The sequence below is a fragment of the Tenrec ecaudatus genome, chromosome 10 (genome assembly GCF_050624435.1).
Source record: "Tenrec ecaudatus isolate mTenEca1 chromosome 10, mTenEca1.hap1, whole genome shotgun sequence".
Lineage (NCBI taxonomy): Eukaryota > Metazoa > Chordata > Mammalia > Afrosoricida > Tenrecidae > Tenrec > Tenrec ecaudatus.
Genome location: NC_134539.1, coordinates 819,387 through 846,689, shown reverse-complemented (window position 1 = coordinate 846,689; position 27,303 = coordinate 819,387). Strand labels below are relative to the sequence as shown.

The 27,303-nt window shown below is 58.3% G+C and overlaps 1 protein-coding gene across 2 annotated transcripts; it reads right to left on the bottom strand.

Moving 5' to 3' along the window:
- Positions 1–8,345: 8,345 nt before the first annotated feature.
- Positions 8,346–27,200, bottom strand: ABCA2 (ATP binding cassette subfamily A member 2). 2 transcript variants are annotated; one of them, XM_075559770.1, is made up of 47 exons: positions 27,021–27,200; positions 23,870–23,963; positions 22,685–22,796; positions 22,417–22,580; positions 22,112–22,239; positions 21,426–21,644; positions 20,795–21,162; positions 20,305–20,464; positions 19,518–19,646; positions 19,267–19,434; positions 19,077–19,173; positions 18,811–18,984; positions 18,619–18,721; positions 18,420–18,534; positions 18,148–18,338; positions 17,910–18,060; positions 17,621–17,825; positions 17,311–17,475; positions 17,033–17,213; positions 16,724–16,936; positions 16,429–16,625; positions 16,158–16,343; positions 15,861–16,045; positions 15,649–15,769; positions 15,144–15,383; positions 14,839–15,045; positions 14,584–14,686; positions 14,187–14,506; positions 13,815–14,028; positions 13,626–13,731; positions 13,438–13,549; positions 13,293–13,353; positions 12,930–13,104; positions 12,544–12,659; positions 12,324–12,471; positions 12,115–12,238; positions 11,877–12,009; positions 11,606–11,723; positions 11,333–11,511; positions 10,860–11,001; positions 10,640–10,774; positions 10,433–10,536; positions 10,260–10,352; positions 10,010–10,112; positions 9,808–9,945; positions 9,476–9,682; positions 8,346–8,999 (listed from the first exon to the last, which is right to left on the bottom strand). In XM_075559770.1, the coding sequence occupies exons 1-47, from the start codon at positions 27,084–27,086 to the stop codon at positions 8,964–8,966; spliced, it is 7,206 nt and encodes a 2,401-aa protein (XP_075415885.1). In that variant the 5' UTR covers positions 27,087–27,200; the 3' UTR covers positions 8,346–8,963. The 2 variants fall into 2 exon arrangements, with proteins under 2 accessions (XP_075415885.1, XP_075415886.1); XM_075559771.1 differs by having other exon boundaries at positions 20,795–21,093.
- Positions 27,201–27,303: the final 103 nt, after the last annotated feature.

The following is a 27,303-nucleotide window of genomic DNA, read 5'->3' as shown; positions in this document are numbered from 1 at the left end:
ACAGCCTCTGCAGTGCCCCAAACTGCTCTGGGCCACACCATCACGCGTCTTGTGAGATCACCCAGTACAGCACCATCCTCATGGGCCCACAACCACCCAACCAGCGTCCCTTGAGAAGACCATCCGACTTCACCTCCAAATCACGGAATACTGGTTGACTAGGGAAAGAGGGAAGCCATGGGAGGATAAAGTGGTAGGTTAATTCCATAGTGAAATTAGCTGTAGGCAGTTCGAAGAAGCATTCCTACAAGTCTCCCAGAGAAATCCAGTACTCTTTGACTCTCTGGAAAATGGCACCTGGCTCCTCTAAAACAATTCAACGCAAACAGTCATCAGCCCCAACGACCTTGACGACAAAAGTCAATGGCAGACAATGTCCTGAACCTAACAATGTGCATAGAAGAAGCCGACATTGATCTGCCACAGAAAGAAAATTTCAGAATGCTGCTTGGAGTCATACAGGATATGAGGGAAGCAATACAGAAAAAGAATGAAATGATAAAGGATAAAGTCCATACACCAAAGGGAAATACAATAGCTTAGGGAGGAGATAACAAAAACCAGTAGCAGACTCACGGACCTCTAGAATCAACCGGAGGAAGCAGAGAACCACACCAGTGACTTGGAGAACAGCCAACCAGACTTTAACAAATGCAAACAAAAATCTAATAAGATCATCAGAGAAGCTGAAGAAAACATAAAAGTTATGTCTGATACTATGAAGAGAAACAACATCAGAAAAATTTGCTTATCCAGCCAACCGGACACCCCTTACTGAAAGGTTGTGGGGAGGAGATAACCAGTCAGGGTGCAGGGATGCAACAATGAAACATATCACTTTCCTCTAGTTCTTAAATGTTTCCTCCCCCCCCCCCAACTATCATGATCCCAATTCTACCTTACAAATATGGCTAAACCAGATGTACATAGGTACAGAGGGCAACTGGGAACACAGAGAATCCAGGACAGATGACTCCTTCAGGACCAGTGGTGAGAGTGGCGATGCCTGGAGGGTGGAGAGAATGTGGGTTAGAAAGGGGGAACTGATTACAAGAATCTACGTATAGCCTCCTCCCTGGGGGAGGGAAAGCAAAGAAGAAGGCGGGGGAGACATCATACAGTGTAATATATAACAAAATAATAATTTATGAATTATGAAGGGTTCATGAGGTAGGGGGGAGTGGGGAGGGAGGGGAAATTGAGCAGCAGATAGTAAGGGCTCAAGTAGAAGGCAAATGTTTTGAGAATGATGATGGCAACAAAAGTACATATATTCTTGACACAATGGATGTATGTATGGATTGTGATAAGAATTGTATGAGCCCCCAATAAAATGATTAAATAAAAAAATTCGTTTATCAGAGGAAGACACAACAAAGAAGCCATCTGCAACAATAGTGAGAGAATTCTTGGAGGAAAACTTCCCAGAATAATGAATGGAAACCAGGCCACCATTCAGGAGGCTGAAAGAACACCAGATAGACTCAATTCCAAGGAGAAGTGACCAAAGTACATAATAGTTAAACTATCCAACTTTGAGGAAAAGGAGAAAATCATGAGAGCAGTGAGGGCAAAAAAAGCAATCACATATAAAGTTCCCAAATAAGACTATGCTCAGACCTATCAGTAGACACTATGCAGAAGAGGAGAAGGTGGAGTCACATGTTCCAAACATTGAAGGGAAACAACACGAGCCCAAGAAGACTACCCAGCCAAATTATCAAGATAGATGGAAAAGTAAGAGTCTTCCCAGACAAGGAAAAACTCAAAGATTACATTAGAAGAAACCCAGCCCTACAAAAGATCCTTGCCAACCCAGTATGGGCAGAAGAACAACACTCACCAAGCATAAATAAGAGACCGCCACATAGAACAACCTCACCCAGAGGGCAACAAAGAGAAAACAGATCCAAAGATAGCACTGGCTTAAGGATGTAAGGAAGTCAAGAATGACACACACACACACACACACACACACACACGCACAACACACTGATAGAAAGAGAGGTAGGAAAACTCCCAACACAAAAGGTATAAGATGACATCACAGCGTCCACAGATGGAGACAATTACCCCAAATATCAATGGACTGAACTCAGGCATTAAAAGACTGAGGCTAGCAGACTGGCTTAGAAAACACAACCCATCAATCTGCTGCTGCCAGGAGACACATCTCAAGGCTACAGACAAAAATAGGCTGAGAATCAAAGGCTGGAGAAAAGTATACCAAGCAAACACCAATTCAAGAAAAGCAGGAGTTTCAATCCTAATCTAGGGTAAAATTTACCTCAAAGTGCAAACCATAAAAAGGGAACAGTAGACAAAGAACCACTAAGCATTTTAAACATATAGTCCCCGAATGAGAGACCCGCTGAATACATCAACCAAACACTCCAAAAGATTAAAAGAGAAGCCACAGCCTCAACAATTATACTGGGTGACTTCAATACACCGCTCTCTGAGAAAGAGAGATCACAGAGAAAGAAATTCAATAAGGAGGCTCGAGAGCTAAACACTACAATTAGACAATTTGACCTGATAGATATTTACAGAGCTTTTCATCGAAATACAAAGAAATTCTTTTCAAGCCCGCATGGCACATATTCAAAGATAGACCACATGCTGGGGCATAAGGGAAATCTACATAAATTTAAGCACATTGATATCATACAGACCTCTCTCTCAGACCACTGTGCCATAAGGCTGGAAATCAACAAAAGGAAGATGGAGAAAACAATTGGCAAATGAATAACTCTCTATTGCAAAAGGAGTGCTTACTGGCCCAGACAAAGAGGAAACTAGGAAATTTCTAGAAACCAACAAGAATAAGCACATGACATACCAAAACTTATGGGACACAGCAAAGGCAGTTATCAAAGGAAGTTTCATAGCAATGCACGCACACATGAAAAAGGAAGAGAGATTCATGATTGATATTCTGGCACAAAATTTACAACCACTAGAGCACAGGCAACAGGACAATCCTACTAATAGCAATAGAAAGCAAATAATAAATATCAGGGCTGAGATTCAGGAGAGGGAAAATAAGAAAACAATGGGAAAAAACAATGCTGCTAAAAATTGGTTCTTGGAAAGGATAAACAGAATCAACAAACTGTTGGAAAACCTAACGAAAGAAAGAAGAGAACACATTTCAATAGCAAGAATGAGTAATGAAAGAGGGGACATTACAACAGACCCTAATGAAATCAAAAGGATAATCACACAGTACTATGAAGGACTGTACTCTAATAAATTCAGCAACTTGGAAGACATGGACAAATTCTTGGAAAAACAACCCCTCCCTCGACTATCCCTGTTGGATGTCAAGAATCACAACAGACCCATAGCAATAGAAGAAGTAGACAAGGTTATCAAGGGATTAACAAAAAAATCCCCTGGACCAGATGGTTTCACTGGAGAATTTTACCAAGCATTTAGGGAAGAACTGACACCAATCCTACACAAACTCTTCCAGAACATAGGGAAAGATGGCAAACTCCTGAACTCCTTCTGTGAAGCTAGTATAACTTTGATACCTAAAGCGGGCAAGGATCCCACAAGAATTGAGAACTATAGACCAATATCCTTAGTGAACACCAATGCAAAAATCCTTAACAAAATACTAGCCAACAGAATACAGAAGTATATAAAACAATTCACCATGACCAAGTGAGATTCATACCAGGGATGCAGGGATGGTTCAACATATGAAAGATCATTAGTGTCATTCGCCACATTGACATGAAAAAGTATAAGAACCACATGATAATATCGATAGATGCAGAAAAAGGATTCGACAACACCCAACACCAATTCCTGTTTAAGATACTCAAGAAGATAGGGCTGGGAGGAAAATTCCTCAAGACAATACAAGCTATATATGAAAAACCAACACCCAACGTGGTAGTCTATGGAGAAGAGACTAGCACAATCCCACTGGAAAAGGGACCAGACAAGGATGCCCCTTGTCCTCACTCTTATTTAACATCGTACTGGAGATTTTAGCTAACAGCATAAGGCAAAGAAAAGACATCAAAGGTATTCGTCTGGGGAAGGAAGAGGTGAAACTATCGTTATTTGCAGATGATATGATTTGATATGTGGAAAATCCCAAAAGCTCCACAAGGGGAATACTGGAAGCAATAGAGGAGTTTGGCAGAGTGGTAGGATACAAGAGCAACAAACAGAAGTCTATCAGACTGCTATACACACGGGGTAAGACCACAGAATAGGAGATCAAAAAAGGTGGTACCCTTCACAATAGCCAAGCACAAAGTGAAATATCTAGGGTATACCTGACTAAAAGAACAAAGATTTATATGAGGAAAACTACAGAACATTATTAAAAGAAACCAAGAGCAACCTCAACAAATGAAAGAATATCCCATGCTTGTGGATCGGAAGACTCAATACAGTTAAGATGTCAGTTCTGCCCAAGGCGCTATATAAGTGAAATGCAATCCTGTTACTATTACCCTAATCTTTCTTCAAAGAAATGGCAAAACTGATTACCAACTTCATATGGAGAGGGAAGAAACCCAGAATTAGCAGAGAACTCCTCAAGAAGAAGGACATTGTGGGAGGGCTTGCTTTACCTGACTTTGGCACATACTATGCAGCCACAGTTCTCAAAACTGCATGGTATTGGTACAATGACAGATACTCAGACCAATGGAAAAGAATCGAAAGCCCAGAAATAAAATCATCAGCATACAGACAACTGATCTTTGATAAGGGCCCAAAAAATATCCAATGGGAAGCTGATGCCCTCATCAACAAGTGGTGCTGGAAAAATTGGATATCTAACTGCAGAAAAATAAAGCAAGACCCTTATCTCACTCCATGCACAAGAATAAACTCAAGGTGGGTCACAGAGCTTGAGGTACAACCTCAAATTATTAGGGCCATCAATGAGGGAATTGGGACAAACCTAAGAACTTTGGCGCAGGGAATATTTAGGCTATCAGAAATAGGGAAGGACGCAAATACAGATGAGTCACCAATTGACAAGCAGGATACACTGAAGATAAGACACCTGTGTGCATCAAAAGAATTCACCAAGAGAGTAATAAGAGAGCCCACGGATTGGGAAAACATCTGTAGCAATGACACAGCAGACAAAGGCCTTATTTCTAAAACCTACAATACTTTGCTAGCTTCCAAAAGAAAAAAAACTAATTGCCCACTGAGGAGGTGGACAAAGGACCTGAACAGAAGTTTCACAGGGGCAGAAATCCAAATGGCCAATAAACATATGAGAAGTGTTCCCAATCATTAGCCGTAAGAGCAATGCAAATTAAAACAACAAGATGCCACCAAATACCCTCAAAGACAGCCCAATTGAAAAAATCAGAAATTGACAAATGTTGGAGGGGCTGTGGTGAGATAGGAACTCTCATGCACTGCTGGTGGACCTGTAGGTATGTACAGCCACTATGGAAATCTATGTGGCGATATCTGAAACAGTTGGAAATCGAGCTATCATACGACTCAGCAATCCCCAGAAGAGGTAAAAAATCAAACCACGGCCAGACATCTGTGCTCCAATGCTCATCACCACACAGCTGACAATTGCAATGAGTTGGAAACAACCCAAATTTCCATCAAGTGACAAGTGGATTAAAAAACTGTGCTACTTACATACAACACATCACTAAAAAGCATTGATGAACACATGAAGCCGCATGGGAAGAACTGGAGGAAATTATGCTAAGCGAAGTAAGCAAAGCACAAAAGGACAAGTACAACATGAGTCCACTGAGGTAAGCTTAACAAAATATGCAAAAGGGACATAGGGGTAAAGCTACTGTATACGAACATTCCTGGCATGAGGTTCACATAGTATGGCAGGAGCCAGACTAAATCCAGGGATACAGATGGTAGCCAACTAAAAAAAGGGGGCGGGGGGAGAAAAAAAGAAAAGAAACAGGTAGCGGGGAAACAGGGCACTAACCCACGCAAGGAGAGGGTATTGTTTATTTCTCCCCAGGGAAAGAGGGACCAGACTTCAACCTAGTGCGCCAAGATGGGACTGAAACATACTGGCCTGAAGCAGGGAATCAGTAGAGATGTCTGAGGGATCGGGCCCCATCCCAACTACTTGGTCAGCCTCCACTCCCCACAGAAGAATTTACTCCAGAGGACAGCACTGAAGCCACAGCTCAGGGAGAGGGACATGTCTGATCAGAGCACACGGGAGCAACTGAAAGGAGAGGAAGAGAGAGAGGAGCACCTCCTGGCCCACCAAGCCTTCAAGACGATATCCCTGCTCAGAGCAGCCAATGCACAGAGAGGGCTGTATATGGCTGGCCCCACTATGAGACACAACATCCCTCACTGTCCCCCTACGGGGGACAACACTGGAGACACAGTGTGGGAACTGTGCTCCATCTGATGCCACCGCACCACTCCGAAAGGTCAACAAACAGACCTTGAACTATTTACAGGCTTTTCTTTTATTGTCATTGGCTTTTTGTTATTGTTTTCTTTACTTTTGTTGCTTTGTTTTGCTCTGTCTTGTTTTTGTGCATATTATTATCTCTGCAGGTCTATCTAGATAAGATAGGCTGGATGAACAATCTGGAGGAAAAAACAATGGGACTGATGGTTTGGGGGGAACATGGGAGATGGGGAGGTGGGGGGGGCGAAGAAGTGGTGTTGACAAGTGATCCAAAATCAGTGGTGAGAGGGTTTAGGAGGCCTCTAGGGATTGATCAAGGTCAATGTAACTGAGAGGAATTACTGAAACCCAAATGAAGACTGAGCATGATAGTGGGACAAAAGGAAAGTAAAAGGAAATAGAGGAAAGAACTAGGAGGCAAAGGGCATTTATAGAGGTCAAAATACAGGCATGTACATATGTAAATATATTTATATATGAGGATGGGGAAATATATCTATGTGCATATATTTTTAGATTTAGTATTAAGGTAGCAGATGGACATTGGGCCTCTACTTAAGTACTCCCTCAATGCAAGAACACTTTGTCCTATTAACCTGGCATTCCATGATGCTCACCTTCCCGAAACAATCACTGAAGACAAATGGGTCATAAGCAAATGTGAAGAAAGCTGATGGAGCCTGGCTATCAAGATATAGTGCCTGGGGTCTAAAGGCTTGAACATAAGCAAGCGGCCATCTAGCTGAGAAGCAACAAAGCCCACATGGAAAAAGCACACCAACCTGTGTAATCATGAGGTGTTGAAGGGATCAGATATCAGGCATCAAAGAACAAAAAACCATATCATTGTAAATGAGGGGTAGTGCAGAGTGGGGACTCAAAGCCCATCTGTAGGCAACTGTCCATCCCTTACAGAAGGGTCTCGGGGAGGAGACGAGCCAGTCAGGGTGCAGTGCAGCAACGATGAAACATACAACTTCCCTCTAGTTTTTAAATGCTTCCTCCTTCCCACTATCATGATCCCAATTCAATCTTAAACATCTGGCCAGACCAGAGGATGTACACTGTTAAAGATAGGAACTGGAAACACAGGGAATCCAGGACAGATGAATCCCTCAGGACCAGTGGTGAGAGTGGAGATCCCAGGAGGGTGGATGGAAGGTGGGGTAGAAAAGGGGTACTGGTCACAATGATCTAAATATAATCCTTCCCTGGGGGACAGACAACAGGAAAGTGGGTGAAGGGGCATGTTGGACAGTGTAAGACATGACAAAATAATAATAATTTATAAATTATCAAGGGTTCATGGGGGAGAACAGAGAGGGAGGGGAAAAAATGAGGAGCTGGTACCAAGGGCTCAAGTAGAGAGCATTTGTTTTGAGAATGATGATGGCAGCATATGTATGAATGTGCTGGACACAATGAATGTACGTATGGATTGTGATAAGAGTTATATGAGCCCCAATAAAATTATTTTAAAAAACCCAAACAATACATCCACACTCCCCTCAAAATACTCATACATCCAACACACAGACATACCCCAACAAACACACACAGAGCTCACATACACACACATACAGCCTCAAACATACACACACGTCATATCGCACACACATGCCCGGACAGCACCGTGGGATACTAATCAGGCTGCTGACCCTGTGCCAGCGGTTTGGAACCACCAACCACCCTGGAGTGAGAGATGGGTTTTCTCCTCCCAGCGATTGACAGGCTGGGAAACCCACAGGGGCGGGTCTACTCTGCCCGATAGGTCAGCTGACATAGGCTCCACAGCAGGGGGTCTGGTTTGATCATATGCACATACCACACACCTGACACACACAGACATGCTCCACACACGCATGCACCTCTGACGTACATAGCACACACTCATACAGGAACATACACACACACACACACATACACACAGAGGCTCGGCAGGTTTGAATCTTCTTTTTTTATTTAAAACAAACATCTGTGCACTGTGTACAGACCGGGCTCCGGAAGCTGGTGGCAGGGCCAAGCCAGGTTGGGGGCAACAGCAACTGGAAGGGAGGGGGGACTGGCGCCCACCTAGATGCAGGGCCAGCCGCTCACTCCTCCTGCCCTCTCCCTCAAGGCAGGCCCTTCCAGCCACAGGAGTCCAGGTAGGGGGTTCCTCCTAAAGCAAAGACCCCTTGAGCCTGCCTGGGGTGCCCCAAGGCCCAAGGAGGAAGCCCAGGCTGACAGGCCAGGATCCCTGGGGCCAGGGCCTGGGCAGCCAGTCTGGTGGGTAATGGGCAATGCTGAGCAGAAGCAGAGCCAGGGGACGGGCCAGACCCCAAGGCGTTAAGGCAGAGCAGGGTGAGGGGTACACGGCCCAGTGGACAGGCCGGCCTTTGGCACAATCAGGGTGGGCGGCCCTACTAGAGACCATGGGCAGGGCGGGATGGGCGGTAGACTGGAGGGAGGTGCCGCCCCTGGGTCCTGGACCCCCCACTCCAAGGCTGGTGGGCAGGCCTGGGGGCCCTGGCCTCCGCCTAACTGTCCCATAGCTGCGTCTCAGCTCCAGCTCCTGGGCTCAACAAAGCGTGTCCGTGTTGAAGGAGAGCTGGGCCTGGGGGCAGCATTCAGGACTCGCTCAGGGGGGTCATCCACCCCAGGCCTGGCTCCATCTGTGGCCTCCAATCCTGGCCTCTGCCAGCCCCAAAGCCAGCCTGGTCCCTCTCACCTCTGCACTTCCCAGAGGCCTCCCTCTTCCGAGTCTACTGCCCCATGCTTTCCCCGGCCTGTCCCTGTCCCTGCTGCCCTCCACCCCACCGTGCCACAGCCTGTCCTCCTATAGTCCCCCACTCTACATCAGCCTGCAGGCCCCCTACTATACCTCAGCCTCTGCCCCCCACCCAACCTCAGCATGTCTGCCCCCCATTCCCAATGTGCTTTGGGGTCTGCTCCCCCCTACCCACACCGGGGATCTTCTCTGGGGGCACCTGGGTGGTCCCCTCTGACCCCTGGAATTCTGAAGAACAGGTGTCCCCCTACTGGCTGCCCACCACCCCCTGTCCCTGTCACCCCCAGGGGGCAGCCACTCACCCGTTCCTCCTCGAAGCTGATGAGGCCCTCATCCTCTGTGTCCAGGTCCTCGGGCTCGTCGGCCACCAGCGCCCGGAGCTCTGTGGGGGCTGGACGGGCCCGGAACAGGCTGATCAGGCGACTGAGTGGGGACTGCAGGCCCGAGGGCAGCTCCGTCTCCTGCTGCTCCAGGTTGTCACTCTGCTTCTTGGCGAAGTTCACAAACACCTGGGGAGGGGGGAGGATATCAGGCTGATGGGCAGTTTGTCCAGGGTGGGGGGCAAGTCGACCAGGTAAGAGGGCAGCTTAGAGGTGGTCAGGAGGGACAGCGGGCGGTGGTAAGCTCAGCTCACATTGTCCAGGGTGGTCTGGCTGACGGAATAGTCCTCGATGCCCAGCACGCCCACCACCTGCTCCATCCTGCTGAACACCTGAGCCAGGGAGATGTGCTGGGACTTCAGCTGGTACTGCACCTTGGTGTGATGCCGCTCCTGGGGGCAGCGGGTGGGTTAGGGCTGCTCAGGAAGGGCGCTCCCCACCCCCAGGCACACCCACCTTGAGCACCGCCTCCGGGAAGTTATGGTTGAAGAACCGCACCACATCCTTCACGTTCTGGCTGACCTTGGTCCGCACCGTGATCATGTAGCCGTCCCCAAACCTGGGGGCAGGGTCCTGCTGTCAGCCCCTGTGGCCAGACCCCCCCCCCCGCACTGCCCCCCACCGCCCACACCCGTCCCAGGGATGCCCTTCTCTCTCTCTCTCCCCTCGAGCTCGCAGCCCTGCCCCCAGCACACCAGGGCCTCACCTGTTTTTCAGGTGCTGGATGCTGCCCAGACAGCGGAGCCGGCCATTCACCATGATGGCCAGCCGGGTGCACAGGGCCTCACATTCCTCCATGCTGTGGACAGAGCTGGGACTGGCACGGCTTGGAGGTGGGGTGGGGGTGTGGGGTAGCGGAGGGAGAGGGTAGGGACCCACCTGTGAGATGTCAGCACCACTGAGCGGCCAGTCTTGATGAGGTCCAGGATGAGATTCCACAGGAAGCGCCTGGCCTTGGGGTCCATCCCAGTGGTGGGCTCATCCTGAGGGGAGGGCAAGCTCAGCCAGCTCCAGCCCCCATGGACACGCCCACCGCCCCCGCCCTGGCTGCTGGCCAGCCTCACGCCAACTTGCCCTCTGGCTCACCAGGAAGATGAAAGCCGGGTATCCGATGAGAGCGATGGCGGTGGACAGCTTGCGCTTGTTTCCACCGCTGTACGTGCCAGCAGGCTTGTCGGCATACTTGGTCAGCTCCAGCTTCTCCAGCGCCCACCTGATCACCTGGGTGGGAGGGCGGAGGCTCAGGGCCCGTCCATCGCAGAGAGCCTCGCCACTGGCCCGCACGCCCACCCGCTTGGGTCCTCACCCGCGCCTCGTCCTTCCAGGGGATGCCACGCAGCCGTGTGTACAGCTGCAGGTGCTCCCGGGCCGTGAGCTCGTCGAACAGGGCGTCAAACTGCGGGCAGTAGCCCAGGCTCTGCTGCACCTGGAGCAGCTCCTTCAGCACACTACAGCCAAGGGCGCCCAGTCAGCAGGCCACCCCACCCCACCAGCATGCACCACAGCCACCACGCGGGTGCCCAGCCTGCAGCATCCCTCCCACAAGCTCCGCCCATGTGGACCACGCCCACCACTGGCCCTGCCCCTAAAGTCCTGCCCACCGCATAGTCCACTCACCTGGACCACACCCACTGCATCCCCCTCTATCCACCCCCGTGCATCATGCACAGGTACACCATGCCCACCACATGCACCGCCCCATGCTTCCCTGTGTCTTACTCATGTGGACCACGCCCACCACACACCCTCCCTAGGCCCACTCCCAAGCAGTGTGCACACCTGTGCCCATTGATGAAGGCCTCACCCCCCGTTGTGCTCTCGTCGCCTGTGAGCATCTTGAAGGTGCTGGTCTTTCCAGCGCCGTTGACACCCAAGAGGCCGAAGCACTCTCCGGGACGCACACCCAGGCACAGGCGGTCCACCGCCAGGATGCGTCCCATCTTCCGGGACTTGTACACCTGTAAGGCAGGAGGGGTGCCGCTCAGCTGAGCAGCCACTCACCCAGGGCCGAGCCTGGTCCCTAACCCCTACCGAAGTCATGTCCCAACCCACCTTGGTCAAATTCTCGATCTTGACCATGTCATTGTCTGCGTCCCCCCGCAGCACTCGCTGCCGCTCACTGGCCACATCAATGTCATCCTCCACGGGCTGGGTGGACACGGGCATGCGCCTGGGAGAACACAGTTGGAAATGCCCAGCCACTCACCCTGTCATCTCCCCGTGGCGCCACCAGCCTGGCCTGCACCCACTCACAGCGTCAGGCACAAGGAGGGTGGATAGCGCCAGCCCTCCCCTCCCCTGCCATGGCCTCTGCCCCACTCACTGAGGCCGCCGCATGAAGCTGTACTGGCACATGATGGTGAGGAAGAAGCCCACAAAGCCCTCTATGGTCATGGCCACCAGCCCACGTGTGACAATGTCCCACTCGAACGGGGACTTCATCTTGTCAAACTGGCCTGTGGAACAGTGGGCTCAGCCAGGTGGGGGGAGGGACTCTGGGCCCCTTGCCACCTCCCCACAGTGGGCGTTCCCTGCCGGCAGGCCGGCCATGGCCAACACACCGATCTTCGCGTAGTACTCATTGATGTACTCATTGTAGGCCATCTCCATGAGCCCGTGGCCCAGGTTGTAGTTGGGGAAGATGAGGAAGCAGCTTTTCAGGTAGCTGTTGACGACCTTCAAGTCCTGGAGGACCATGGAGTGTCAGGGACCCAGCCCAGGCAGCAACCCACCCCCCAAGCCCCACCCTTCCCCCTTCCCAGCCGCCCACCTTATCATGCTCAAAGAGCTGCAGCAGAAAGGTGGCCACGGTGGCCGTGATGCCGATGAAAAGATTGATGACGATGAGGAAGACATAGGCGGAGCTGGGCACCTCGAACCAGAAGGATGCCGGGTACATGATAGGGGTGATGGACCACCTGGGGGCAGGCCACTGTCACTGGCTGCCTGGCCTGGCCGGCTCGCCCCCAGGCCCCAGGCCCCGCCCTTACCCATAGAGCAGGAAGAGGGAGAGCACGGCCGGGAAGTTTGTGGGCGACGTGTAGGCCGGCAGGTCAAACACGAACAGGATGATGACGCAGCAGGTGGCCGGCACCAGGTAGTTGAGCTGCAGAGTAGGAGTGGCTGGGGGTGGCGGCATTGGAAGGGACGGGGCTGGTGTGCAGGGGCGCAGATCTGGGGAAGGGGGAGACCTGGGTGGGGCTACGGGAATACAGGGTGGGCATGGAGAGCAAAGGCCTTGCATGCAGGCAGGGCATAGCTGGCAGGTGTCCAGGGCAGGCTCACGCTTAGGAGTAAACAAGGGCCAGTGCTACTGGAGGGTAGGGGGTGGGCAGGGGCCCAGGGAACTCTCCACATCAAGGCGCCCAGGCCGCACCATGTCCCACACGTAGTTGGCCAGCCAGTAGATGACAGGGTTACAGCCACTGACGAACTGCAGGTGCTTGGCCTTGGTGGACTTCTCGGCCACCAGGAAGACCACAAAGCTGGCCGGTACGAAGGACATGGCCACGATGATGAAGATGGCGATGACCACATCGGTGCCCTGCAGCCTGGCATGGATGGGAAGCGACGACAAGCTGGCCCGAGTCCTGCACCAGGGTGCATGGCCCCTCTCTGTATGGTCCCGCCCCACCTCAACCTGCCCAGCCCCTCACGGCCCTGCCCCACTCAGCCTGCATGCGGCTGCCCTGCCCCAGGTGACCCTGTCCAGCCTCCCCGCAGCCCCCACAAGGCATACAGGTAATCCAGGGAGAGGCTGGCGCTGGTCTTGTTCATTGGGTGGTTGGTGACAGTGATGCCTATGGTAAAGAGAAGGCGGCCTCAGGCCCCGCCCTGCCCTCTGTCCCCTCCTCTGCCCTGCCCCGCCCCCCAGCCCTGCCCACCATAGGCTGCAGGGTTGCCCTTGCTCTTGGGCAGGTTGGCCCGCAGGATGGCGTTGTTGAGGCTGTTGAGGTAGGTGGGCATGCTGTGATAACCCTTGTTGTTGTAGAACACCTGCATGGAAGAGAGGGCGCTGAGTGATCACGAGTCCCTTGGGGTCGCCAACCACCAATGGATCCCAGGCGCTTACCTGGGCCGCCCTGCGCACCGCTATCTTCCGCAGCATGGGCGGGGCCTGGGCACCAAACGAGGCCGGAATGGATTTCTGCACATGCCCAAAGGTGATGGCCCCGTACCTAGCAAGGTGGGGGGGGAGGGGCAGTAAGACCTGGTGGGCAGCCACTGGCCTCGCCCCCAGCTCCCAGTAGCTCCTGCTCACCGGTGCAGCCGGAAGCGGTCCGAGGTGAAGAGCAGATACTCCGAGACATTGTGGCCAGTGATATCCATCAGAATGTCGCCCGTGACCACGCGCATCTGGGGTGGGTGCCCGCCCACGCCGCTGGGGCAGGAGAAGCCGGTCCCCTGAGTGGAGCAGCTGCATCGGACAGGCTCCCGCACCAGGCGTGGCAGCGAGGGAGCCGAGGTCCAGGTCTCTGTGGGGGAACACAGTGTATCAGCCAGGCCCCACCCCTGGGCCCACCCATCCTACACCCTGTCCTGCCCCCGGGGTCTCAGCCACCTGCCAATCCCCTTCTACGGCCCCCTTCCCCTCTGTCCCCACCCGCTCACAGGGAGGGCCCCGTGGCATCACCTGGCACAGCAGTGGGTAGCAGGGAGACATTCCAGGCCTGCAGCGGGTCATCGTCGGGGGACACAGGAGAGTCCGAGGGGGCAGGTGAGGGCGGGGGTGGCACAAAGTTGGAGAGGGGCACCCCCTGGGTGAAGGACTCGAGGCACATGCTGTCAAAGAAGCGGGCTGCCAGCACCCGGGACTCGCCACTGCTCAGGTTCATGGTGGGCCCCAGGGAGCCATTGGCGGGAGACTTGAGCACGCAGGTAGCGCCCACGCCGGAAGGCAGCCGGAAGGTGCTGACCAGCTGCTGGGGGCCGGCGTCTGGTGACAGTCGCAGCCTAGGGCATGCAGCTGTGAGTTGAGGGCTGCCCCTGGCTGCCCAGGCCTCCGGTCGGCACCACCCGGCCCCGCTCACCTGTTCCCCCAGCGCTGCTCGTTGGCATAGGGGATGAAGTTGCCTCGGGGCTGGGTGTAGTTGTGGTACTGAGACGGGGAAAGGACCAGTGGAGGCAGGTCACCTGGCAAGGGGCAGGAAGGCTCAGTGGGCAGGCAAGCACCTGCCGCAGCCCAGACTTGGGGAGCCCCCCCTACCCCGGAGGAGCCCGAGCGTGCTGCTAGCTTCCCAGAAAGGGGCTATGGGGTGTGGTGCAGCAGCCCACGGTGGCTGTACCGATCTCGGGCACCGACAGGGCCACAGTCATGGCCACGCACACGAAGAGGGCGGGCAGCAAGATCTGGGAGCAGAGGGCCTTGGAGTTGCGGCGGGCACAGTGGAAGCGCTTCACCAGGAGCCCGTGGAATTGGCGCAGTCGCAGCCACCAGCCATCTAGCTGCTGGCTGCCCTGGCCAACCCTCGTGAGGGCCTCGGCCTCAGCCTCTGCAAGGGAGGTGGGGGGGTGGGGGGTGCTGAGCAGATGAACTCACAGCCCCTGCACGCCCACCCCATCCCACCCCCCCGGGCCCCCCGCCCCCAACCTTGCAGGCTGACATTGTCGGGGTCCTGCAGGTTGTCAAAGAGGGGGCGATAGTCCTCGTAGACCTCGGCATAGCCAGTGCCCTCATCACCACGGGCAGAGCCCACGGAGGATGCTGCTGACTGCAGTGATGCCTGAGACTCGGCCAGCTCTGAGCAGCGTGCCAGGTTGCCGGCAGGGGCCTCCCCAGCCTCTGGGCCCCCTGCCCCCAACATGACGTCCTTCCTGGATTCCTTCACGTCTGGGAGGCAGAGGATTGGGGGGGGGGGGCGGTGCTCAGGGTGTTTACCCAGAGACCCAGGCAGCAAGGTCCCACTGCACCCATGTTCTCCCTCCCAGGAACCCCAGCCTCCAGCTGCCCCTGGGGAGCAGGGCCCCACACAGCCACGCGTGAGGACCTCTGATCTGTAGCTGACCCACCCACCACCTGCCCTGAGGTCTGGCAGAGGGAGGAGGGGGCTCAGTGGGGACCAGGGCGGGCTCCAGGCGGGGCTGCGGCCCCTCACCAGCCTCGCTGTTCTCCAGGGACTGGTCCTCCTCAGACACCTTGAGAAACACCTCCTCCAGCGTCGTGTCCATCAGCCCGAAGCTGCTCAGGGACAGCTCCTCCAGGCTGCGCTCCAAGTGCTGCGGGGCAAGGGCAGGGGCAGAGGTGAGGCAGGGCAGGGGCCAGGCCCCAGGGCTCCCAGTGGCCCAGCTGCCCCAGCCAGTCCCCTACCTGGAAGAGGCGCTCAAAGGCCCCTTTCTTGGCAGCCTCGCTGGGCAGCATGTAGGACAGCTCTGTGCTGGTGTCAGAGACTAGCAGGCAGGAGGCCACGTGTTTACGGATGAACTGGGAGACTTGAAGCTCTGAGCAGCTGCTCAGCACGGCCCGGCCCAGAGGGCTGGACCCTAGTCCTGGCTCTGGGGGCAGAAGAAGAGCAGGGAGGACGGTCGGAAAGGAGACCTGGGTTGGGAGGAGGCTAGATCTCACCAGGCCTGGGCCTTCCCTGCCTCCAGGGGTCTGTGGACAGACCTTGGGGGGGGCCTCCAGGATCGGCAGGCCGCTTGACCAGTGTGAGGCGGTACCCGTCACCGTAGGCGCCCTTGAGGAACAGAGGTGAGCCGCAGCATTTGAGCTTCCCGTGGGAGATGATAGCAATCCGGTCCCCCAGCAGGTCGGCCTCATCCATGTGGTGGGTGGACAGAAGGATAGTGCGGCCTGTGGAGAGGCGGAGCTGGGTTCAGGAGGCTGGGCGGGGCCAGGCAGGCACCACACCTTGCCCCCTTCCGGCGAACCCACTCACCCGGCTTGTACTTCAGAATGAGGTCCCAGATAGCGCGGCGGGCGTACGGGTCCACGCCAGCCGTGGGCTCATCCAGGATGATGGCGCGGGACCCGCCCACGAAGGCAATGGCCACGGAGAGCTTGCGTTTCATGCCGCCCGACAGTGTCTGCACCAGCGAGCACCGTTTGTTGGAGAGTTCAAGGTCCTGGATCATCCTGGAAGGGCAACAAGGCAGGAGCAGGGGTGTGGGCAGGGATGCTCCGCCTGGCCCCGCCCCTCCAGCCCCCACCCACCCACCCCAAGCACCGCCCACTTGTCCATCTCCTTGCGGATCTCCTCCTGCGCCATGCTCTTCAGGCGAGAGTAGAACCACAGATGTTCCTCCACCGTGAGGCGGTCGAAGAGCACGTTGTGCTGTGGGCACATGCCCAGGTTCTTGCGGATTTCGTCCATCTCCGTGCGGATGTCGTGCCCGTAGATGGTGGCCGAGCCCGAGGTGGGGGGGAACAGGCCAGTCAGGATGGACCTGGATGGGGCGGTGGGGATCACCACTAGCCAGCTGCATCGACAAACCCCCCCACCCCACCCTGCAGGCCGGCAGGCAAAGCTCAGGAAGACTCACATTGTGGTGGTCTTGCCAGCCCCGTTGTGGCCCAGGAAAGAGACCACCTGGTTCTCATACAGGTTCAGGCTCAGCTTGTTCAGGGCCAGCTTCCTGTCATTCTTGTAGACCTTGGTGAGCTTGTCCACGCACACCACCAGTGGCAGGTGGGTGGGCTCCTCCTCCATGCCGCGCATCTCCTCTGCACAGGGTGAGGGTCACTGGGGCAGGGGGCAGAGCTGAAGGTGCCCAGGGTTCCCTGGCCCCCAAACCCCGCACCCCGCTGCCCAGTGCCTCACCAAAGCGCCGGCTCTCCATGGCGCAGGCTTGGTCTTCCTCCATGACGCTGAGACGGGGGGTGTGAGCCCACGGCCAGCTCCACTCCCACGTCTCGGTTCGCCCACTGCCCAGCCAGTAGGACTTCTGCAGCGGGAAGTACCAGGGCCGGGGCAGCCCATACATGCCTAGGGGCCAGGAATGGGAGGGAGGATGACCCAGGGTGTGAGGGTGGGCAGGCCACCAGAGAGGGGGCTTCCCCTGAAGCTGCTGATCAGGGAGCTGCTCAGGCGCATGCACTGCCTCCCCTGGCCCCAGCCCCAGTGGGTGTACCTGGGTGCACAGCCTCTATGTACCACGTGAGCACGCCGTAGACAGCTGCATCTACCACCAGCATGGTGACGGCCAGCAGCAGGTTGAAGTCGTCCCCCTCCACGGGGGACTGGCTGAAGGTATGCCACTGGATGCCCACGCCTGCCACCTCATACAGGGCAAAGTACTTGGAGCCCAGGCCGAAAGCTGTCGTGGACATCAGGGACTGAGGGGATGACGGGGTCAGTGGCAGAGCAGGGTGGGCAAGGGGCACCCACCGCCCGCCTGCCCACCCACCCAGGACGCTCACCGCAATGCACTTCTCAAAGGCCGTAATCCGGTCATGAGCCACTTCCTCGCGAATGGCCACGTACATGTAGGGCACGTAGCTCAGAAAGTAGACGATCCCTCCACAGGCGGAGGCCAGCTTGGCCTTGGAGTACAGCACAGACACCAGGAAGCTGTGGGGCGCCCGCAGGGTGCTCAGCCGTGCCTTCTGGCGACCTGGCAACCCCAGCCCCATGCCCGTGCCCGCTGACGGTCCTAACCAGAACATGATGGTGGCCACGGCATAGACGGCCAGGAAGAGCCAGATGATGAGCACGTGGCTGTGCATGAGGACCTGGCCGTACTTGAGGATGGCCGTGAGCGCGGTCACCGAGATGGACAGCTGCACGAAGCCAGTGATGAACCAGGCCACCCAGTGCACTGCATTGTTCAGGCCCATGGTCTTCATCACCTGCGGGGTGGGGAAGTGGGCATGCAGGCCCAGGCGCCCCCACACCCCGTGCCCCCCACCGCGGCCCCGCCCACGCCCCACCTCCTTCAGCCGGTGCTCCTTCTCCGCCACGATGTGCTGGATGGTCATGGCCACCGAGTAGACCCAGGAGATGACCATGCAAAGCGGCATCATGTGCTCGATGACGAACAGGAAGCTGCAGGGCAAGGGCGTCAGCACGCCCGCCGCCGCCGGGCCGGCTCGAGCTCCCCGCCGCCCCCGCCCCTCAGCCTCCACCCACTCGTCGCGCGTGTAGCACGGGTAAGGAAACATCTGCACGTAGCTGCCCGGCTCCACCACGTCATGGCCCACGAAGGTGTTGATGATGGCGCGCTCCATCATGTCTGTGGGCCAGCGGGCAAGGTGGTCAGCGTCGGGCAGCCCTTGCCCGTCGTCCCGCGCCGCCCCCGCAGCCACCCTGCAGACCCCTCACCCTGGATCCACACGAAGCCGTACAGGAAGTAGAAGCGTCCCCCCGTGTTGGGCCCTGGGCGCCAGTAGGCCCTGCGGATTTCATTGGTTTTCTCCGTGAAACTGGAGTTCTGGCGGATTTTGTAGTGGACGTGGGGCGGCAGGGAGCCATCCTTGCGCGTCTGGAAGATGACGCCTGCGGGCCCAAGGCGGAGGTGGGGCGGGGCTTGCGGGGCGGGCGAGGGCGGGATGTAGGGACGGGCGGGGAGGGCGGGGCTCGGGGCTCACTGGCAAACACAGTGACGTTGTCCTGATAGGCCTGGTTGAGCGTATAGTTGACGATGCTCTCCTCGTCGGGAAAGCCCTTGAAGATGTCCACGCTGACCTGCGGAGTGGCCAGGGTTGCTGCAGCCCGGGCGGGGGCGGGACAGGGCCCCGCCGGTCGGCGCCGCCCCCTCCACATTCCCCCCATCCCCACCTTTGACATGAACTGGATCCAGCCACAGGCGGCATTGTCGATGGTGTCCAGCTGCTGCAGCAGGGCCGAGCCGTTAGGCAGCGAGAAGTTGTCCTGGCGCAAGGCAGGCGGCAGCTCCTCCAGCGAGAGGTTCTGTGCTTCGGGGTGCAGCCGCAGCTCTGTGACATACTGTGGGTGCAGGGCCAGCTTAAGAGCAGAGTGTGGCCGTAGCCCTGCCACCCCGCGCCCACCAGCCGGGCCCCAGGCAGCACCTGCTGCAGCCAGCGTAGGTGCTGTTGCAGTCGACCCTGCTCCAGAAAGCTGCGGATCTCCGACGAGATGTTGAGCCAGACCTGAGCGTAGTGAGTCACGTTGCCCAGGAAGGCAAAGGTCTCATTGGCCTGCAGAAGGTGAGGGGGCTGCTGTGGGGTTCCACAAGAAACCCAGCCAATATGGGTCCTCTGCGGCCAGCACCCTCCACCATACCCCGGCTGGGCGCAGCCAACCACCTCCTTGTCCCGCCTCCACGAAGCTTCTAAATAGGGTCCTCACCCACAGCCAGCCCACTCTCCTGGGCTGCTGGACAGCTGTGTCCTGGCTCAGCCAAACCCCTCACGGGCTTCGGTGGGACCCCATTCTCTAGCTGCTTCCTGCCCTCGATTCTCCACCTCTCATCCTAAGGACCCCTTGCATTCCCAGAGCTCCAGCCTCCTTCGCAGCAGCCCCTCCCAAGGTGGTTTCTGCTGGTTCCTGACCATCTCCGCCAACTGGCCAGTGGCCTGAGCCAACCCACGGAACTGCCTTCCCTTCTGTGCCCACTCAGCTGCCTGCCACCCATCCTAGCCCCATATACCAGACCCCGCACCCAACAAGCACCGTAACCTGTTCACCGCCTCCTCTGGCCCCTCTGAGGCCAGGAGCGCCCCAGGTGCAGCTCATCAGGTGCCCATGAGTCAGCCTCCGCCCCAGAAGCCCACCTGCAGAGCCAGGGCCTGTGCGCCCCCAACGGAGCCGCCCCCACAGCCATCTGCTCCGGACCCAGCACGGGCTGGCCCCCACCTTCAGGATGACACGGTCGGCCTCGGAGCCCGCGGGCGCATACAGGATCTTGGGATTGCTAGTCATGAGGTGCACCAGGAGGCCCAGGTTCCGCTGCTCCTTATTCGTGAAGCCCAGCGAGCTCATGTTGGCTCTGCGCAGTGCCTCAGGCTCGATGGTACTGGGGGCGGGGCCGAGAGAGGCGGGGCTCAGTGTGAGGTGGGGAGTTGGCGCAGTGGGTTAAGCATTGGGCTGCGGACCCAAGAGGCAGTCCGCTCCCGAGGTTTGTAGCCTCGACCCCACAGGAACACTCCTGCGTTGTCCTGTGGGGTCGCAAGGAGGCCGAATGGGCTTGAGGGCGGTGCGGGCGCCTGGGTTGGACCAGACTTGAGGGTTTGGGTGCAGCAGGTTACTAGGGGGGGGCAGGACTTCAATGAGTGGGAGTGGCGTCAAACTGCGGGGCGGGGCGCCGCCTGGGAATGGCGGGCAGGGTGGGGCCTGCACCACTGACCGGTTGTTGCCGCAGAGGATGGGCTGCAGGCCGGCCCACAGCTGCACGAAGGCTGCGTACTGGCCCTGTAGCGTGTCTGCTGAGGCCGGGGCCCCGGCGGGCTGGGCGCCTTCCTCCACTGAGGCATTGGCCCCGGTGGCCGCACCCAGGCCGGTGCCGTTAGCCACGCCTCCAGGCACGCTGGCAGGGGAGGGGCTCCGGCCTGCACAAGCACCCTGGGGCAGCAGCAGGGCCAGAGCCGAGAGGACGTCCACATCCCGCAGGGCCCTCTGGGCGTCCAGCAGGTCCTCCAGCAGCGCCTGGATTTGCAGGGGTGGGGGATGCTGCTGCCGCTGGGGGTCCGACCCATTGACCCCATCCAGGCCCAGCTGCGAGGAGAGAGATGTGGGGGACTGCAGGTCCAAGGAGGGGTGCCTGGGCCCAGGACCTCAGGTAGGATTTTCAGGTGGACTAGCTGAGGGGGGCAGGTGACAGGGGTGCAGGGCTGAAAGCAGGCCTGCAGTCCAGTGGGTGGATGTTGAGGGGGCACCGGGTAGGGGAGTGGTTCTCGGGTGCTGGTACTGATGGGGCCCCTGTGGCTCCCACATGGACATTGCCGGCCCTGCTGTCCAGTTGGCAGGCGGGACCTCACCTGCCGGGTGACCTTGGCCATGTCCAGCTGGTTCCGGAGCTCAGCTGCCAGCTCAGAGAAGCGGCGGGCACGAGTGGCGGCCTGCCCGCTGCAGACAGAGTCCCGGTAGCCCTGCAGTGCACTCTGCTGTCCTTTAGGTGCCCTGAGGATCTGTCCCAGCTCCCCAGAACCTGTTATACAAGTCAGCCTCTCCAGGAGAGCGGGGGTCCGCAGCAGCTCCTGAAGGCAGGGGACCGTGAAGTCAGGGGGAGGGTCTCTAGGAAGGAACTCCCACCCAAACAAGAAGAGTCAGAGGGCCTGGCCCAAGAGGGCCTTCCACCCCCAACTCTGCCCAGGGTTGAGCCCCTTTCCCCCAAAACCTGGGTAGAGCCTCTCCAGGGGCATAAAGTGTGCTCTCCAGGGCCCTGGTCCCCTTCCTTCACCCAGAGGGGGTTCATGCCAGCAGGCCCCAGGGCTCACATGCAGGGTGAGCAAAGGGCTAAAGAGCAGGAGGTAGACCTGGGGCCCAGAAGAGGTGGTATGACTCAGGCTGTGGAGCTGGAAAGCCTAGTTCAGGAGCCCCTGATCCCAGAAGGGTGGCCTAGGTGCCCTTGCATTCCCAGGTCAGGGCAGGCAGGGCATCATGCCAGGGCTAGAGGCTGCCTCCTAGAGGTACAGACCACCACCCAGTGGGGGGCCAACTTCACCTCTGGTGAGTCCACCTGGGCAGCCATCAGAGCCTGAGCTGTACTGTTGGGTAGCGACAAATTCTGCGTCAAGAAGCGCCACAGCTCCCCGGGGTCCCTGGCCACTGAGCCCAGCGAGAAGGAGGGTGCTAGGCAGGCAGGAGAGAGGGGGCGGGCGGGTTGGGAGGGCACCTGCTCAGCCCATACCCACACAGCCCAAGCCCAGGGCTCAGTAGCCTAAGTGTGTATGTTTGTGGGGGGACAGGAGGATGGAGGGAAGATAGGGAGGCATGGTGTGGAGCCCAAGGTAGCACCCCTAAGTGCACCTGCAGGGCTGGCTGGGCTGTCCTCCCAGGTGGTGGGACCAGTGCTCAGGGCCTCCAGGTGCTGGCGCAGGGCCTCCAGCTCTGAGCCCAGGCTGGGCCTCTCAGGGTCGAACAGGTTACCCTCTTCCACCACCCTGCTGAGCCGTTCCAGAAGCTGCGTGACCCTGAAACAACACAGTCACCTGTGCCCAGCCCTCTGTTGGGCATAAAAGGGTACACTAGGGGTTTAGAGGAGGGATACTCTCTGAGACTGGGACGGGGCGCTCACGTGGAGTTGGTGTACTGCAGGAAGCCAAACTCATCCCGCTGGCCGTCTGGGCACAGGGATTGCATGACGGGTAGGATGCCAGCGGAGGTCAGGGGCGCTGCGGTGTAGAAAGCTGTGGGAGGGTGGTGGGGGACCGGGCAGAGAGGAGAGTGGCCAACAAGGAGAGACAGAGGCCGAGAGGAGAGAGTGCAGAGTCAGGAAGGGGGCGTGGCTCTGGACAGGCGAGACTAAGCACAGCCTGGCCAGCAAGCAGGTCAGAGGTCGGGGAGGGCCCCCGCAGCCCTGGCCCAGACCCCCAGGCATCCCTCTCCCTTCAACCACCCCCTCAGGACAGCGACCTCAGACCTCTGGCCAGCAAGTTAGCAGAAGTAAGTGCAGGAGCCCACAGAGAGTGAAGGAAGGAATCAGGATAGTCCAGCCTCAATCCTAGGCTAGCAGGGCCCTTACTCAGAATAACCCCACACGAGATCTAGGCTCAGTCCCTAACCCAGCTCCAGCTCAAGCTATCTAGCTTCAGTCCCAGGCTAACCAAGCCCTTGTTCAAGCTAAACTCGGTCCCAGCCCAGGCTAGCCCAGTCCCAGCCCAAGCTAGCCTAGCCCTCGCTCAGGCTAACCCAGCCCCAGCCCAGGCTAACCCGGCCTCAGTCCCAGGATAGCTGGACCCCAGCCCAGGCTACCCCAGCCTCAGTCCTAGGTTAGCCTGGACACCGAGCCTCTGGAGTGCACAGTCAGGCGGTGACCCAAGACAGAGGCTGGCAGCTGTGGCCCAGCCCCTGGCCTTTCAGTACCCACCCCCCACGCTTGAGCCAGCTGTCCCTGTCGGTGCAGGGGAGGCTGTTAATGCAAGCAAGGAGGGGTGCTGAAGCCACCCGCACTGCTGCCTGGGGCCAGCCTGGAGGAAGCGGCTGCTCACTTACAGACTGCATGCGGCCGTGAAGGAGGAGGGCAGAGACCATGCGTGGGCGGGACGGGGTCAAAACAGAACAGAGGAGACAGTGAGTGCCCAGGGCCACTGGACCAGCCGCACCCTCTCGGAGGCCAGCGGCAGGGCCGGAGCACAGCTGCAAAGGGGATGCAGATGGCGCTCCGGAGCCAGGGTGCAGGTGGGCACATGCGTGCAGACACGTGCACACAGCACACGCCCCCGTACCCCCCATTTCCCGCTCACCCTTTGGGGACCCTCACCTTCCTTCACGGAGATGGTGGGCTTCTTCTGCCGCAGCCCCAGCAGGATGAAGAAGAGGACCAGTGGGATGAAGATCTCGAAGGCCAGGACCCACTGTGTGTGCATGGGGGGGCGCTCATCAGACCCACTATGTGTGCATGGGGGACTCATCAGACCCACTGTGTGTGCATGGGGGGCTCATCAGACCCACTGTGTGTGCTGGGGGGTTCATCAGACCCACTGTGTGTGCATGGGGGGCGCTCATCAGACCCACTGTGTGGGCATGGGGGGCTCATCAGACCCACTGTGTGTGCTGGGGGGCTCGTCAGACCCACTAGGTCCCCTCTCTGCTGGCCAGCCCAACCCCTTAGCCCTGTTCCCTGAGGTGACGCCCGAGAGGCCCACCAAGGTCTTGGGTCCTCTTCTGGAGGAGCCTCCAAGCCCACAGGGACAAATCATCCAGTTTGTATTCCACTCTGCCCTATGCATCTACCAACTTATTTCCCCTTCCCCCACCTGGCAGGAATGCCAGGCAGGAGCCTCGGGGATATTTGAACTATGTTGGTCTCTACCCCAGCTGACAGCTCCCACACTCCTGGGATGGGCACTTCCGGCGTCCAGTGCTGCACTGCCCAGCCCCCATGTAGGAGGCCAGGGAGACAGGCCAGGACCCTGGTAAGGAAGCCTAGCAGCCTACCTCTTGCTACCCTGGTCCATCCCTCAAACACCAGCCAGTTCAGGTGGGAGTGCAGCCTAATGGTTGAGGCCTAAGAACCAATACCCTGCCTCCCCGCTCCTGAGGCTGCTGACCCCTGGCGGGGGCCAGCTCTAAACTATAGAACCCCAGAACCCCAGGCCAGACTCCTCCACGTCCAGCGGCAGGAGGGCAGGCGGCTGGCTTCCCTCGGTCCCCTCACAGCTCATTAGGGGGGTGGCCTGCAGCTTTCTGGAGAGCCCCTGCAGGCCGGTTGAGGGACATCTGATTTTATCTCCACCTATCTTAGACCTCCAAGATCTTCCCGTAGATAGACCCTCCCATCCCCACCCTACCCCAAGCAGTGCTGGGCACCTGTGTGGTCTGGCCCAGTGCCAGCCTGTGCCCACATGAGGCAGCTGCACTGCTGATGGAGTGGCGCTGACAATGATGCTCTGTGGACCCACAACCGCCGCCCCAGCCAGTGCCAGCCTCCACCCTTCCCACCCAGGGCTGCCCACGAGGCCACTCGAGCAGGCGAGGGCCACAGCACATGGACGAGGTGGATGCATGAGAGGCGGGTACTAGGGTCACAGCCACGGTGCCAGTTCCACCCCCCTCCCTGGGAACCTCTGCTGCTACAGCTGCAGCAACAGGCCAGGGCTGCCTCCCCCGTTGCTATAGCAACAGCCTAGCACGAGCTGCTGCAAGGAGCAGAGGCCTGGCTGGTGGCAGTGGAGGGCGGGCAGGCAGTGGTGAGGGCATCTGGTTACAGGCCTGCCACGGGGTGTCAGCCCCACCTGGGTGAGCCACCTGAGTCCCTGCAAGGTGACCCAACCGGTACACCTCCAGGCCCAACACAGGTGTCCCCTGCGTCCCGGGTCTGGATGTCCACCTGAGCTGAGCCCTCCTCCCTGTGCCCTATTCCTGTGGCATCATGGGGCGACACAGGTGAGGCCTAAAGGGTGGTGTTGCCATGGTAATAAGTGAGGTGGTGCCATCCCCAGCCAAGGACAGGTCCAATGATTGGCTCCTCCCCCATGTGCAGCCTGAGCTGCTCAGAAGGGCACAGGTCACTGAGGCACAGAAGTGGGTAAGCAGGAGCTGGCAGGGAGGTGCTGGGTGCCTGTCCTCTCCAAAGTGCCTGCCACATGATACCAGCCCCCCCCCACACACACACACCACATGGCCGTCACAAGCAAACCTGGGCGCTTCCCACCCAGCTGAGCCTGAGAACCCTGCTCTCAGACCTCAGACCCATGTTCCCAGTCCCAACGAGCCCGACCCCAGTGCCAGCCAGAGTCTGAGAATAAGATGTTTCCCACAAGCTCGCCAGACGGGCTGGGAGAGCCAGGGCGAGGTCAAGACGAGGCTAGGACCCAGCAGTGAGGTCTGCTCTGAGGGTGGGGGTGCCTTCCAGGTGCCCCGCAGGCTGCTGCCCCTTCCTGGAGCCCAGGGTCCCTCTCCTTAGCACTGCTCCCTGCCCTGGGTGTGGAGTTAGGGTCCTTCCGGCCAGGGACCCTGGGGCTATATTCCATCTCTGCTCTGGGGGCCCAAATTCTGGAGCTGGGAGCTGTACCCCTGGCTGCCTGGGAATTTGGGCCTGGTCCAAGTCTCCCGGGCCACTCTAGAGCAGGAGTGTCCCCAGCCCTGACTCCTTGCATGCTCCTCAGAGTCCCGGGTGATAGCAGCTGCCTTCCTCCCCACCACAGCCCCAGCCTCCTGTTGTCCTCCCCAGAGACCCAGGCCAGGTGTGACAAGTGACCTTCTCAGGGGACCAGGGGCCACAGAAACCTGACCCCTCTGGGTACCAGCCCCACCCTGGAAAATCCCAGAGGCTCACAAAGAGGTGGCCAGGCCTGGAGGTCAAGCGCTGCTGTCCCTGCCTGTCCCCAGGGACCAGGTGGGGGTATCTAGAGCCGCTGCCCACTCCACCCTGCTGCCCATGCAGGGCTACTCCCACCTCAGGGTCTCAGCCCCAGGGTAAGGGCGTGCGGTGGCATGGCCTCCGGGAGGACTGGCCCCAGAGGACAACAGAGTAGAGGAGGCTGCTAGAACAAGGACGCGCCTGATGGGGAACCATCACAAGCAAGGGCTGGCGGACTGCAGGCGGGTGCCGGAGCGGGGGAGGGGCGGTGTAACCCCTGGACCCAGCCCTGCGGGGGCCTCTGCCCAAGGGCAGAGGGGCAGCGGTGGCGGAAGGGGTGAGGGACCTCGTCAGGCGGGTACAGGGGAAGCGGTGGGGGCTGGGACTGGAACCCAGAGGCCAGCCCCCACCCGCCACGCACCGCTCAGGCCGGCGGCGCTGCGCAGGGCGCCCGTCCCGTGACTCAGCCCAGGGCCCCGCACTCGCTGCGGCGCCGCCGGGCAGGGCGCCGGGGCCCGAGGCGGCTGCGCCAGCGGCTCGGGCCCAGCAGGCGGGCGTCCCCGCGCGCCCCCCGCCCGCGCGCCGCGGACCCCTCGGCGGCCGCGCTCACCGGGCTCCGGCGCTTCAGCGTCACGTTCTTCCAGAGCAGCAGCTGCAGCTGGTGCAGGAAGCCCATGGCGGCGGCCGGCCGGCTCGGCCCTCAGCGCGGCGCCCCGCTCCCCCGCGCGCCCCGCCGGGCCCCGCTGCCCGCCTCGCCGCTAGGCACCATCGCCCGCGCGGGGGCGGGGCGGCCGGGCGTCGGGGACCAGCTCGGCGGCGGCTCCGCACCCCCACTTAAAGGCGCCGCACGCCGCGGCCTCCGCGGACGCCCAAGCCCCGCCCCCGCCGGACAC

Excerpts from the sequence above, each read along its gene's own strand:
- ABCA2 (XM_075559770.1), bottom strand. The coding sequence starts at position 27,086 with ATGGGCTTCCTGCACCAGCTGCAGCTGCTGCTCTGGAAGAACGTGACG. Across the intron at positions 22,240-22,416 it reads CAGCCCAGCCAGCCCTGCAG|CACCCTCCTTCTCGCTGGGC; the intron begins GTGCACTTAGGG and ends CTGCCTGCCTAG. Across the intron at positions 12,010-12,114 it reads TGAGTACTACGCGAAGATCG|GCCAGTTTGACAAGATGAAG; the intron begins GTGTGTTGGCCA and ends ACTGTTCCACAG.